Source organism: Symsagittifera roscoffensis, chromosome 2 (assembly GCF_963678635.1).
Source record: "Symsagittifera roscoffensis chromosome 2, txSymRosc1.1, whole genome shotgun sequence".
In the NCBI taxonomy this organism is placed as follows: Eukaryota; Metazoa; Xenacoelomorpha; order Acoela; family Convolutidae; genus Symsagittifera; species Symsagittifera roscoffensis.
Genome location: NC_087063.1, coordinates 34,685,364 through 34,697,612, shown reverse-complemented (window position 1 = coordinate 34,697,612; position 12,249 = coordinate 34,685,364). Strand labels below are relative to the sequence as shown.

General features: G+C 35.5%; 1 protein-coding gene across 8 annotated transcripts in view; it reads right to left on the bottom strand.

The window, feature by feature from the left end:
• LOC134840740 (alanine--tRNA ligase, cytoplasmic-like) overlaps positions 1 to 12,249 on the bottom strand; it is a 155,808-nt gene that overhangs the window by 73,659 nt on the left and 69,900 nt on the right. For 5 of the 8 annotated variants that reach the window (XM_063856754.1, XM_063856753.1, XM_063856755.1 and 2 more), the window contains 9 exons: positions 11,593 to 12,009; positions 10,981 to 11,244; positions 6,869 to 6,944; positions 6,625 to 6,705; positions 5,930 to 6,264; positions 5,246 to 5,583; positions 4,823 to 4,967; positions 4,286 to 4,688; positions 4,006 to 4,130 (listed from right to left, as the gene is read on the bottom strand). In XM_063856754.1, coding sequence (XP_063712824.1) covers positions 4,006 to 4,130; positions 4,286 to 4,688; positions 4,823 to 4,967; positions 5,246 to 5,583; positions 5,930 to 6,264; positions 6,625 to 6,705; positions 6,869 to 6,944; positions 10,981 to 11,244; positions 11,593 to 12,009 — 2,184 coding nt within the window. The remainder of the gene's footprint in view (positions 1 to 4,005; positions 4,131 to 4,285; positions 4,689 to 4,822; positions 4,968 to 5,245; positions 5,584 to 5,929; positions 6,265 to 6,624; positions 6,706 to 6,868; positions 6,945 to 10,980; positions 11,245 to 11,592; positions 12,010 to 12,249) is intronic. The other 3 variants (XM_063856757.1, XM_063856759.1, XM_063856761.1) reach the window with 3 other exon arrangements.

Sequence of the window (12,249 nt, the reverse complement as noted above, 5' to 3'; positions counted from 1 at the left end):
TTAACTCAGGCAGCAATTTAGGACGCTTGAAGCCATAATTTACAGCAAAACATCCCAATTTAAAACCCTATAACTTCCACTTCTAGTCTTAAAATTTATCAAAAAAAATGATTTACCGCATTAAACACTAAGCATTTAAACTAAGAACATAGAAAACAAAAATCAATAGCCTTATGAAACATACCTTCGAATTAAATATCATACATCACCAAGGGAAAAACAGAGCATTACTTCAAACAAATTGAATCAGCACTCGCTGATTTCAATCAGACTGCATTTAGCGAGGATTGAACTAAACATTGCGGCGAAAAAGCAAATCAACAACCCCATAACTTGCATTTCAGGTCTGAGATTCAACTACGTTAGAAATTACTGATATAGGACATCAAAAAGGATATTTGACTCATAATTTGAAACACTCATCTTGAGACTCTCAGGCAAAATTACAGCTTGCCACTTTGATATCAAATACTTCAGCAGACTCCTCAAAAGAAATCAATTCAAAAGATTTCAATCAGTTATATTCCAGCAACATTGGTCAGACCTTCGCATCAAGCATCACAAACCTGACAAACAAACAAAATAGAGATATGTAGAAAAATGAAACGCATCAACTTTCGAACAGCTATTCTTTAGAACTCGATTCAACAGTGGAAAGAAACAATGGGATTAGACGTACACGTTTGATCACAAATGATTCACCAGAAAGATCAAATGAAATCGCGGAGCAGAAAAAATGAGCACATTTTTAGCATCATGGATCAAACTTTCGCATCAAATAACATAAACCAAAAGAGAACGAAAACAGAAAAACACAGTACGAAAAAGAACTTGGATTGTTACCTTAAGTCAGACAGCAATTTAGGACGCTTGAAGCCATAATTTACAGCAAAACATCCCAATTTAAAACCCTATAACTTCCACTTCTAGTCTTAAAATTTATCGAAAAAAAATGATTTACCGCATTCAACACTAAGCATTTAAACTAAGAACATAGAAAACAAAAATCAACAGCTTTAAGAAACATACCTTCGAATTAAATATCATACATCACGAAAGGAAAAACAGAGCAACACTTCAAACAAACTGAATCAGCACTCGCTGATTTCAATCAGACTGCATTTAGCGAGGATTGAACTAAATATTGAGGCGAAAAAGCAAAATCAACAACCCCATAACTTGCATTTCAGGTCTGAGATTCAACTATGTTAGAAATTACTGATATGTGACATCAAAAAGGATATTTGACTCATAATTTGAAACACTCATCTTGAGACTCCAGGCAAAAATACAGCTTGCCACTTTGATATCAACTACTTCAGCAGACTCCTCAAAAGAAATCAATTCAAAAGATTTCAATCAGTTATATTCCAGCAACATTGGTCAGACCTTCGCATCAAGCATCACAAAGCTAACACACAAAAAACGAGTCAGATATGTACAAAATGAAACCTAAGAACCCTCAAATAGCTATTTTTTGAATTCGATTCAAGAGTGGAAACAAACGATAGGATTAGAAATAAAAGTTTGATCAAAAATGATTCACCAGAAAGATCAAACAAAATCGCGAAAAAGAGCAAAAAAAATTTGTAGAGTTTTAGCATCATGAATCGTACCTTCACATCACAAATCATAATCGAACAAAAATCAAAAAAAATCAATCCACAACGAAAAAAAGAGTGGATTTTTACCTTACATCATACAGCAACTAAGGAGGCTTGAACCAATTATTCGCAGCAAAAACATCCAAAATTCAAATCCTAAAACTTCCACTTCTGGTCTTAAATACTGAGATTCATTTATATCCAAAAAATTGATTTACCGCATTAATCATTAAAACAAAACAGGACAGAAAACAAATATCAATAGCCTTATGAATCATACCTTCGAATCACACATGATACACCAACAAAAAAAATAGAGCAGCACTTCAAGAGATTGAATCAGCGCTCGCTTATTTAAATCAGACTGCAATTAGGGACAATTTAATCATAATTTGTGGCGTAAAAGCGAAATAACCGATCCCATAACTTCCATTTCAGGCCTGAGACTCAACTGTTTCAACAAAAATGATATGCGACATCGAAAATCAAGCAATTGAATTTAATTTACTCATAATTTAAAACACTCATCCGAAGATTCTTTGAAAGAAATAAAGCTTAACAATTTGAAATCAAATCAAGGTAAAATAATGATATCAAGAGAAATCAAACCAACAGTTTTCAATCAGTTATATTTCAGCATCAAGGGTCAGACCTTCGCATCAAAAATCACAGACCTAACAAACAAAAAACGAGTCAGAGGTCAGAAATGTACAAAATGAAAGAATTAACCTTCAAATGGCTATTTTTTTAGAATTCGATTCAACAGTAGAAACAAACGATAGGATTACACTTACAAGTGTGATCACAAATGATTCACCAGTAAGATCATAGAAAATTGCGAAAAAAGCAAAAAAAAAAAGTTTGAGCATCATGAATCATAATTTCGCATCAGATTACAAAAATGAATAAAAAACAAAAACAGAGAAATACTGCGCTAAGATACTCAATTGTAACCTTAAATCAGACAGCAAATGAGGAGGCTCGAAGTCATTATTTACCGCAAAACTCACAATAACAGACCCCATAGTTCCACTTCAATAGAGACCCCATAACTTCCACTTCCAATTCAAGTATGTTACAAATTACTGTTTACCCACATTAAACACTAAGCTAGGCTTTGAAGTGACCACAATTTCACACTTTATGATATCAACTATTAACTTAGGCTTACAAGTTTGATCACACATGATTCACCTGACAGCTCAAATGAAAACGCGAAACAGAAAAAAGCAGCACATTTTTAGCATCATGGATCGTACCTTCGTATCAAATATCATAAACCAATAGAGAACGATATCAGAGAAACACAGCACGAAAAAGAACTTGGATTGGTACTTTAAATCAGACAGCAACTAAGGACGCTTGAAGCCATAATTTAGAGAAAAACATCCCTATTTCAAACCCTATAACTTCCACATCTATCTTAAACTTTATCAAAAAAAAGTGATTTACCGCATTAAACACTAAGCATTTAAATTAAGAAGACAGTAAACAAAAATCAATAGCCTTATCAATATACCTTCGAATCACACATCATACATCAATAAAAGAAAAACAGAGCAACATTTAAATCAGACTGCAATTAGGAGGATCGAACTCATAATTTGTGGCGTAAAAGCAAAAATAACCAACCCAATTACTTGCGTTTCAGGTCTGAGATTTATCTATGTTACATATTACTAATATGCGATATCAAAAATTAAGCATTTAAATTTATTTGACTCATAATTTGAAACACTCATCTGAAGATTCTTTGAAAGACTACAGCTTAACACTTTGATAACAAAAACTTAAGCAGATTCTTCAAGAGACATCAAATCAAAATTTTTCAACCAGTTATATTTCAGCATCATGAATCAGACCTTCGCATCAAGCATCACAATCTGACCATTTTCAAATAGAGAAAGGTATTTATCAAACAAGAATTTTTCCGGAAAACATTGAAAAAAATCATCAAGACTTACAAAAGAGTCTCCAGTACGTTCATGGACTCATAATAAAACAGAAAAATACATCATTTAGAAAGTAATCAACCACCTTTTCCTTTCGGCGTGGAAAAAAAGGGAATCAAAGCTACCAGCAGACCAAGCAATAGTTGTTAAACAGAAGATTCTCATGTCCTTGGTAAAAAAGCGTTACGAAGTGTTTCAGCATCATGAGTCATAGCATCGCATCAAGCATGACAAATCAACAAACAAAAAGATCCATAAAATCAACAAAACCCAAAAACCGAATCTCATCAAAATCTCAAGCCAATCAAGGCAAGAATTTGATGAGATGAAAACAAATTATGCACAAGCAAAACCAATATACAGAAAAAATTAACGATCATTCATAAGCAATAAAATATTCATCATTTGGTGAGAAAACTATCGCTCTAACAGTCAAGGAAACCACTTACGATGGAATGTTCTTTCGCTTTCTCGAATCCCTCTTGGTCAATCTGCAGACCTTTCTCTTCTGCCATCAAAGTGGTGAGATCAACAGGAAACCCATACGTCTCATACAATCTCCACACCAGGTGACCTTGAAAAAGAAAACTATGCATTTTAATTTGCATTATCAGGAAAAATTGGCAGATAAAAATCTCTATTATTGACGCATTTTAGTTAAAGCACACCTGGAAAGAATCACCAAATAAAGAAACAAATAAGAAGATTATCAAGAGATGAATGATGCACCTGGAAGAATATTAGAGTCCAGCTGACTGATTGTCTTCTGAAACACCTTCTGCCCATGGACAAGTGTCTTCAAAAACTGCTGTTCCTCCTCGTTTATGATCTTCTTCACAGTATCTACAGAACTCCTCACTTCTGGGAAAACAGGACCAATACACTCCACAATTGTGTCCACGAGATCGGCGAAGAATCCAGGCTTCGCTTTCAAAACTTCAGTTGAAAATCGGACTGCTCGTCTTAGGATGCGTCTTAAAACATAGCCTCTACCCGTGTTATCTGGTCTGCCTCCGTCTGAAATAGCGACTGTTAGGGTTCTGGCATGGTCGGCAAGTACTCTGTATGCCATGTCTATAGAATCCGTGTCGTCCAGGCCCAGCTTTCCGGTGTACGCCCGAACATTAGCTTTCTAGACAAGACGCTAGGAATGAGCCAATTCGTCCTTTGTTTAAAATTGAAGTTAACTCCTTTTTCATTTTCATCAAATTTCCGAGAACAGAAAGATGCGTAACTATTCGCAACATCATGAATATTTCTTCTTACCTCTTGTATGGCATTGAAGATTGGCGTGAACACATCTGTGTCATAATTAGACATCTTATCTTGAATTACAGACACCACACGCTCAAATCCCATTCCGGTATCGACGTGTTTCTTCGGTAGAGGCTTCAGATCTCCGCCAACTTCTCTGAAATGTCATTAAGACAAAATAAGAAACCAAAGTACCTGAAAAACTATTAATTTATGTGCATGCTCAAAACTATTAGGGATTCCTCAAGAATTCGAACCACTTGCCAGCCAACGTACGTACCTGTTTGATACTCTTTTACATATTTTTTTAAAAAATTTTTGGCAGACTGACGTTAAGATCATTTCTAAAGGTTCCTTACTATTATCTTATAATTTGCGCATTCCGTATAAAGCACAAAATGAACATGAGTGTGTCAAATGATCTGACATGATCACCTGTTGAACTGAATAAAGACCAGGTTCCAAATTTCCACAACTTCAGGGTCGTCCATATTCACAAGACTAGCGGCGTCTCTTCCTCCCACCCGATCATAGTGGATCTCACTGCAGGGTCCACAGGGGCCAGTGTCTCCCATTTCCCAGAAATTATCCTTCATGTCAAAAGGCAAAACACATGATGCTGGAATTCCAAGATCCAGCCAGATCTGGCGACACTCCTCGTCTGGTTCCAATCCCAGTTCCTTGTTGCCACCAAAGTAGGTGAAGTAAAGTCTGCTTTTGTTTATTTTGTAGTAGTTCGTGAGTAGATCAAGAGCCCAGAAGCAGGCCTCTTTCTAAACCCAGAATCAATACTACTTGAACGCAATCAGTTTGCCCAGAAACAACCAGGCATCAAAAACAGTTCAAAAAATTTAACTAAGCAGTTTCAAAAACCTCGCATTAATTTTTGTTCCCGATTAAAAAAAGAATAGATTACAAAGGCAGATGTTTATATCACGCATGTACCTGATGTCTTAGCATTCTCCTCCTTGAATTATCGAAAAAATATATTATCACAAAAAACAATTGTACAAAATAATTCTTTCATTCCTTTTATACGCGGTTTTGTTACGATTTTTTGCGACTATTTAACTAGCTGAAAGATTTGAATAGTGTGAATACACTGGGAATGATACAAACCTTGAAGTAGTCTCCAAAAGACCAGTTTCCCAACATTTCGAAGAAAGTATGATGGTACGTGTCTTTCCCCACATCGTCCAAATCATTATGCTTTCCACCTGCCCTGATACACTTCTGAGTGTTACACGCCCTTTTTAGTTTTCCCAGATCACTGTTGGGATCTGCAGTTCCCAGAAAGAGGGGTTTGAACTGATTCATTCCCGCATTTGCAAACAGGAGTGTCGGATCCTCATGGGGAATTGTGCTTGAGGAGGGACAAAACCTATGTGCGTGTTTAGCGACAAAGTAATCTATGAAGCACTGACGTACTTCGCTACTGGTTGTAGGTCGTTCTCCTGAAATAAACAACTTCTTTCAATTACATTAAGCAACAATTTTACTGTGAGTAAAAACAGCTGAAAGTTAAAATAGGCTGACATTATTTTAACTTTCAGTTTTCTTTACTCAAACTGTACTCTTTGGTACTCTTTTATAAGATCCATCTTGGCAGACCGACGTTTGGAGTCTAGATATATTCATTTGGAGGGGTAAGCGCTCGCCGAAAAACTGCAATTGTTTGTGCGAAACACCTTCCAGAAAATGCTCAAACATATTTTCTGGCACTTTTTGGATTATCTCCTCGAGAAAATCCTAGATCCGCCACTGGATAAAGGTCACTAAGAAAACTTGGACATTTTCCGAGAATGAACAGTTACCGTTTTTCATCTTGACGACAGCTTCGAGCCCCTTCACACGGTCCTCTAAACTCTGTAATTGATTCTGAATTCTTTTTGTTACTGAAAAAAGCGAGAAACTAACAATATATTCAATCAAACTTGCGACAAATGTTTTAGTGCTCGCTTATAGCTGTTTGTGTGGTGTTGCAGTAGAACTATTTTAAGACTAAAATCTATTTTACAACAATGAATACATAAAATGGTATCTTGTTCATCATCTCACCGTCTTTGAGGTCGGTCTGGTCAGCTTCAATGTGGTCTACACGAGTCACAGCTTCTTTCAGATTCGTCAATCCTTCCTAAAAATAAGACAATACTCCCATTGTTGATGATATAGAGTAAAATAGCAGACGTATTTTTGCATAAGGAAACCATTCGACTTCAACTTTGAGCTCATTCTGCTAAAGCTGACCAACTTTCCGATTCTATTGCGCGCTTTTTGCTCCATCTTTTGCAGCAACTCACGAAATATTTGATTTCCGAGCAGTTTTTAATCCAAACAAACAGATTTTTCTTACCAACAAATTTGGCCAAACGTTTCGAGCCATATGAACAGAAGCACGCCGAAGTAATTTTTTTTTCAGAAACCTTTGGACCAATGTGCTTTTACCAATGTATACCCAGAAGCAAAGCAGAGCTTCGCAACACTTGCGATACAATTAAACCATGCATTATGGGATATTGAATAGAAAAAGGATTTTTTTAAATTAAGCTGAAAAAATACCAGAGAGTCGAAAAAAGAGAACTATCTACAAACATTTCATACCTTTGTTTCGAATAATGTTCAAGAAGAGTCTTAAAAAGCATTGGCAACCAATGATCGAGCGGCAACTAAGCCGAAAAAACATGGGTCAACCCTCGTTATGTTGAAAATGAAACAGTATCCATAAAAAACTAAAGTTGAAAAATGAAAAACTCTACGACCCAGCCCTCCTAAACCACGCCGCAAAAGCAGTGTACAAATCTCCCTTAAAACTACGCAACATAAGTTCACTAAGCCAATAAAACAAACCGTTCAACCGAAAAAAAAATTTCAAAATCAACTACAAACAATTTTCAATTACAGTAAAAAAATTCTAAATAAAAAACCCATGCTTTGCAAAGAAACGGCTGAAAAAGAGAACTATATGAAATAAATTGCATTTAGAACAAAAATAAGCCGTCAGAAAAAAATGAAAAAAACCACACATCCGAAAAAAAAATCAACCGTTTTTCAATATATTTGAAAAAAATAGTAATTACTACCGAAACTGAACTCAGAGGTACTTTTATTTATATTTTTGAAGAAATTGAGCCTGTCAGCCTGCACACATGAAAGAAACTGTAATGCCTACACAATTTTTTAAAATATAAGAAAAACTATTTACGGGAGAAAAAGTATAGTTCCCGATTACAGGTCACTTGTTCTCGCAAGTGAAAATATTATCAAGGGTAAGCAACAAAAAATCGTGATTAATCAATGTATTGCTCAAAAACGCCATAAATTTTTTCAATAAACTTAAGAATATCGACAGTTTTTTGGTCTTGTTTGCTCAAATCGAGATACATTTTATAAAGGATAAGTTTGGCAAGTTTTCAAATCACAGTCGTTAATATAAGTCAATTCTTCCAATATTTTAGAGGCAAAGCGAAACACTACTGAAACTAAAAAATAGCTATGGTAAAAAAATTTAACGCAATTATTTCATTTCGCAAAGTTGAACTAAAATTCAATATGAACAGCCATTCAAAGACTCTATTGAGAAATCGTTCACGAATTTGACAAAAAAATCAATCGTGAAAACAAAAATTTATACAGAGGCCAAGCTGCGCTTTGCAAACACTTGCGAGAACACGACCAAAAAGCAGCTCTATCAAGTGAAAAAAGAGAGTAGAAATAAGCCTCGAATTAGCAAAAACTCGGCTACGTGTAGGATTCGAATCTGCGACCTACTGCAATCAAGAGATTTTGAGTCTCACGCACTATCCCCTCAGCCACGCAAGCTTAACAACCGACAAAGACTAGTCACGAATAAAGCAGCTACATATGCTAATAAATTGTCAATGCAATTCAGCAAAAGTGACACCAAATATTATATTACTCAATTTTGCAAGTAATAGTTTGGAATATAACCAACTGAAGGCATCCACACTAACTTTGCATGTAACATATCGCAAGGCGTAAAGCCACATTATGTATAAATTATGCATTTCAAAAAAATTGCGAGATATATTGAGTTAAAAGTTTCTGAAATCGAGTTTTCATTATTGTTATGTTGTTTGAAACAAACTTTTTTCGGTTCATTTGATGAATTAAAAATGCATCAACTGAGACAACATATAACTATTCGAAAGTCAAAGCACATGCTATGAAAAGCTGTAAAGGTGCCTCAAAAGTGGCACCAATATTTGCGACTTAGGTTGGAAAAAAGAAGGTTTGTACTAATACAGTAGCTTCGCAAGTGTAAAAACAAATCAAAATCTGATATATCAAAAGAGAAGCGACAATAATTAACTTTTACAAGTATCTATCGATATGCAAAAACAGAATACCAGAGCGGTTTTCAAATCGTTCTGTATTAAAAAAAAACTGATCAAAAAAAGAACAGGCTAAGCTGGCTGAATTTCAGAAAAAAAAACGAAAAAGACCAATATTTCAAAACTCAACGGAAAAATTTTATTGATCTCTTCTCGTGCAAAATTTTTTTTATTGATCTCTCCTTCTGCACAAATCAGCTTTCAAACAAGTTTATACTGAGCATTTGAAGATCTAAGCCGATAGCTCAGAAACGAATAGGCAGACTCTAATTGAGAATAAAATCATTAAGCCGAAAAAAATCAACCAGAATAATTTCCAACTCGGCATTCATTTGTGAACAACCAAGACAGGTGAATTATAGCAGGCTTGCCCTGAGCACGCAAAGAAAAAACTCAATTTGGAAACAACGCAGCGTACCTATCAGCAGAAAAACAAACCGATAAAAATCTCTCGGAAAATTCCGAACAAGTCTGAACAGGACTCGGGTCTACCTATGTCGGGAAATTCTTAGACGTTTTCGCCATATGTGCATTGTAAATTAAGACAATTATGTGCAAATGAATTGAATAATCAGAAATTTTAAAAGAAATTAATCTTGGAGCCAAATTACCCAAACGCCAACTGCACAGTTGAAACTTTTAACATTTTCACGTGCGAAGTCTGTGATTAAAAATTTACGCAGAGGCGAATTTTTTGTGTGAAAATCATCCCCCCACACGCCATATTAAGTACAAAAAGATTAATTTTACTCCTAGTAACAAATCAATTATGGCAAATAAGCTTCCTTCAACCAATTTGGAACGATTTCTCTAACGGATTAAATCCCTTAGCATTGGCTGTACTTAATAGCTGATTATTGATCAAAATGAACACTTTAAAAATGAACACATTTTATCGCAACAATATTTGCGTCGCAACAATATTTGCGACTTAAGTTCGAAAAAAAGATAGTTCATACTATAATTCAAGCATTGCTTGTGTAAAAAGTGAAAAAGTCATATGCGGTTGATACCATTGTTACGTTTTTTGTCAAATAAGTCTTTTCTTTCTTTTTCTTCTTCTAGAAATTTTTCAAAACCATTTTTTGCGCTGCCTGTTTTATCGTCAAGTCTCGTTTCGAATTGCGTACCCGATGATTTGCTTCTAAAATTTCGATCCTTAATGTTTGAAATCCATCTGATTTTGAATCAAATAAAACAAATTTGCAATTTTTTCTGGTTGTTTTCAGATTTTGGTCTGAATGCAACCACCAGGTCGCGTCAGAGTTTGTCAGGGTTTGTGGGCGCAATACAGTGGGACAAGTAAATTTACTTTGGAACTTCATTATGATACAACATAACACTTCACACAATGTCAGTTTTCCAAACAAGAATGATGTCTGAGCTTTATTAGTGAAGCAATACCACGCAAGAAATCCAAAAAGAAAACTATCGTCTGATCAATAAAATGTCGACTTGGAAATGCAAGCGTATTAAATCCAACATTTATGGACCGTATTTTAGATAACTATTCGAAAAACTAAACACGATTTCATCACACCATTATTAATCAGTAAACCGTTTGGTTGCATAAGGCTAGACTGGAAACTTCCATTTGATTTGCTTGCTCGAAACATGTTTCTAAGCGCCCAAAACTGACTTCATCAAAACGTAGGACAATATAATGCTTTTCCCCTTCTCGCCTAATAATTGCTATAAGTTTTGAAATCATTTTTTAAAATCAAGGGTAAGCTGAATCTAGATTTCAGCAAGGCGTTCAACTTAAAAATGATCCGGAAAATATTTTGGTCTAAGGTTTGAGGTTTCCAGACTACCGACCTCCGACAGTGCCTCCTGAATTATGGCCCTGGCTCGCATCAACTCCTCGCGGATGAGGCTAGAAGCTCTGAGAACATCCGAATCAAGGCAGTTGTCCAAGATATCTTTAACCTGCTTTGACTTTCCTGGAGTCGCTTTACTACTTCCCAGACTACTTGCAGCTACGTTTGAAGATACTGCTGAACGTTGACTTTCGCTCTTACTAGAGTTCTGTTTGGAATCCGAACGTTTCGAAGACGGATTTTTGGATTCGGTGTTGTTTTTCTAAACAGGAATCCAATCGCTGTTAACTGGAGATGAGTTCTCATGCAAGGATAGAAATTATTGATTGTCGTGCTGTTTTAGTACCAAGAAGCAGTAGCTACAGAGAAATCGATTCGGACAGAGATGAGGAATCAAACTTACAATTAGTTTAACTTGCAAACAAGAACGACAGCCCGCAAAACAAAATCAAGACAACAGTCCAAAATTTTGTGGCCAACTCCGTCGTTCGATGTTGTTGCGAGAAGATATGATTAGTAATGATTGATTTCTAGATAACGCTAATCAAACAGCGAAACATGCGAAAGAATAAATTTAGATGGCAAGCAACTCAAGTGAGACAAAACTGACCTCTATATTCGAATTGTGCCAAAACCGAGTTTCGGCGTTATGAAACGCTGGCTTTTTCAGCCAAACTGAGTCTCCATAAGGAATCCATATATCATTTGACGATTTTAAATTAAGGAGAACTTCCGGATCCATAAAGGCCTCTTCCTTGCTTTTAGCAATAGGCTGTGATTTTGCGTTATTTAAGGCTTGGTCAGGTTTAGAAGTCGATGCTTTCGTAGATACACTTTCAGATTGCACTACATGCTTATAGAACTCGCATTCTGCATTTGCAACTTTTAAAGAATTTGTGCTGTAACGATGGCAGAAGTATGCTTCTTCTGCTTTATAATATGCAGGTAGCATATCAACTGGAACTCTTGTGCTCAGAAGTTGCTCATTAAATATTTTGTTGGCAGGTTTCTCAACCCAATTAGACTCCTAAAATAAACATCTATGATTCAGTTTTGAAAAATAAACACCTAATTGACATGCAGCAAAACAGCAACTAACAGATGGCAATTCAATTTTTCTTCACTTATTATTATTCAGTGTACTATTTTCGACTTCTTTCTCACTACGTTGAAGTTCTTGAGGCATGAGCAAACCACGCGTGCAAACTAGAGATTTATGGAAATATGATTGGAAATGGACAGAAATCAAATCATGCAGAAAGAACTT